This window comes from Herpailurus yagouaroundi, unplaced genomic scaffold (assembly GCF_014898765.1).
Source record: "Herpailurus yagouaroundi ecotype Mexico unplaced genomic scaffold, PumYag 192, whole genome shotgun sequence".
Classification (NCBI taxonomy): Eukaryota; Metazoa; Chordata; class Mammalia; order Carnivora; family Felidae; genus Herpailurus; species Herpailurus yagouaroundi.
In genome coordinates this window covers 9,395,797-9,398,167 of record NW_024412423.1, presented here as the reverse complement: position 1 = coordinate 9,398,167, position 2,371 = coordinate 9,395,797, and the positions used below count along the sequence as shown (strand labels likewise).

The 2,371-nt window shown below is 35.8% G+C and overlaps 1 protein-coding gene across 1 annotated transcript; it reads left to right on the top strand.

Annotated features, from left to right (window-relative positions):
- The first annotated feature begins 664 nt into the window (after window positions 1–664).
- Window positions 665–949, top strand: LOC121010863 (transmembrane protein 258-like). The gene has a single exon (XM_040444734.1). The coding sequence runs from the start codon at window positions 665–667 to the stop codon at window positions 902–904; it is 240 nt and encodes a 79-aa protein (XP_040300668.1). The 3' UTR covers window positions 905–949.
- The last annotated feature ends 1,422 nt before the right edge of the window (window positions 950–2,371 follow it).

The following is a 2,371-nucleotide window of genomic DNA, read 5'->3' as shown; positions in this document are numbered from 1 at the left end:
AGCAAAGGAAACAATCAACAAAACTAAAAGGCAGCCTATGGAATGGAAGAGGTATTTGCAAATTACATACCGGATAAGGGATTAGTATCAAAATTTTATAAAGAACTAAACAACCACACCACCCCCCCCCCCCAAAAAGCAAATAATCCAGTTAAGAAATGGGCTGAAGACATGAATAGACATTTTTCGAAAGAAGGTAGTCAGATGGCTAATAGACACGTGTTCTTACCTTCTTAACTTACAGAAACAGTACACTGTGTTCTAGAGCTACTTTTACTTTCCTACAAAGCATGTTGTTTTCAACATGTGTGTTTATTTAGTACTGAAATTATGGATGCCCAGAAAGTCTGTAGCTTGCTGGTACCACAAGCAACATTGCACGAATCAATCTGTGTGCATTCCTTTGTAAACTTTAAGGTTCATGTCCAGGACTGGGATTGCTGGCTCAGAGAGCATTAATTTTACTAAGTACTGCTTCAGTGCCTTCCAGGACTCCTGCAGCCATCACATTCCCACCACAGAAGGTGAAAATTCCTGTTGTTTATGTTCTCCAAACATGTGGCATGATCCATGCCCATAATGTATCTAGAATGATATCTCTTTACGTAATTTTCATTTTTTCTATTCCAGAGGTGGAGCAATGGATTACCTTGCTCCTGGCAAAATGGAGCTCGAGGCCATGAGTAGATATACCAGCCCAGTGAAACTGGCTCTCTTCCCCCACCTGACCACAGTGCTATTGGCTGCTAGCATATTCTTTACCCTCTGGTTCTTCATTTGCAAGGTTACCTCTCCCAAGTGCACTCTGGATATCTACAAAGAGTCCCTCATCTCTTTGGTGGCCTCGCTCCTCATGGGATTTGGAGTCCCCTTCCTGCTGCTCTGGGTCAGCATGTACATCTGAACTCTCAAAGGTTCCAATCAGGTCGCTTCATGGAACCCCTGCTTTGGTAAACTGATTGTTTTACTACTGCTGGGAGCGCCCTCACCAGCTGCTCACAATAAAGGTAGATGTGTGCAAAAAATTTTTCATTTTTGTATTTACCAATGAACATGAGCCTCTCCTTATAAGACTAGTGATTTTTTTAGGCTTCTTCTGTAAGTTCCTGGTCCAAATTTTTGCAATCCTATGTTGAGATATTTATATTTTTCTTACTGATTTGTAGTAATCTCTACTGTAGTAAAACACACACACACACACACACACACACACACACAGAAACACACACACACAGAAACACATGCATACAAATCACTTGGGGACCTTGATACAATACATATTCTGACCTACTGGGTTTGAGGTGAGTCCCCAAAGTCTATATTTTCCATAAACTCTTAGATGGTAATGATAATGATGATGAGGCCTGTCCAAGAACCACACTTTAAGTGGCAAGGTTGAAGATTATATTTGACTACCTGTTAACCTTTATCCTTCCATTTATATTTAAATTTATCACAGTTCACAGAAGTATCCAACTGGGGGTTTGCATGATATTGGTCAAAGTAATTAATAATAAAATTAATTTAAGTATTCTAAAAATATATATTATTCTTGATTAAAGGACAGGCACATCTTTCCACTTACCCAGATAATTTTCTATGTTATTAACTTCAAAATTTTTCCATAGATTTCTCATGTAGCTTTAGTTAAGACCTAAATACACATTAGTTTTTGTGAATTTTCTGAAAAGTGTATTATTTATAGTTGGTTATAACTGGTTTGGAGAGGGATGCTATTGATTTTATTATGTTTGTACTTTACCGACAACCGTGTTGAAAACTAACCCTTATTAGTCCAAATACTTTGCTGATCGTTATTTACGGTCATTGTTGTTGTTTTTGGGTACATAACCACTTAATGTGCCCCAAATCCCAATTTTATCTTTTCTCTGTCAATTCCTAACACTTATTCTCAGAGCATTGATCAAGATATCAAATACTATATTATACAGTAGTTGTGCTAGCGAATGTCCTAATCTTGACCTATATTTTAAAAAGAGCATCTAAATGTTTTCAGTAGGTATAATGTTTGTGGTAGATTTTTAGCAATCATTGAACTTAATGGGAAAAAAATGTATTTTATATGTTTTTAGATATATTTATTAGGAATATGTTTTTATAGGAATATACCTGCACATATGTACAATTATACACACACACACATATATCCTTATATAATATAAAAACAAATACATTTAATAATTATCAGTCCCCAAGTATCCCTAATTTATGAAGGGTTTTTACCAAAACATTACTGAAGAATTTTCTGCGTCTAAAGATATCAAAGAGTTTTCTTCCTAGAAATCATTAACACATAAATGGAGTTATGTGAATTATAATGATAGAATTTCTGATGTTAAATCATGTTGTA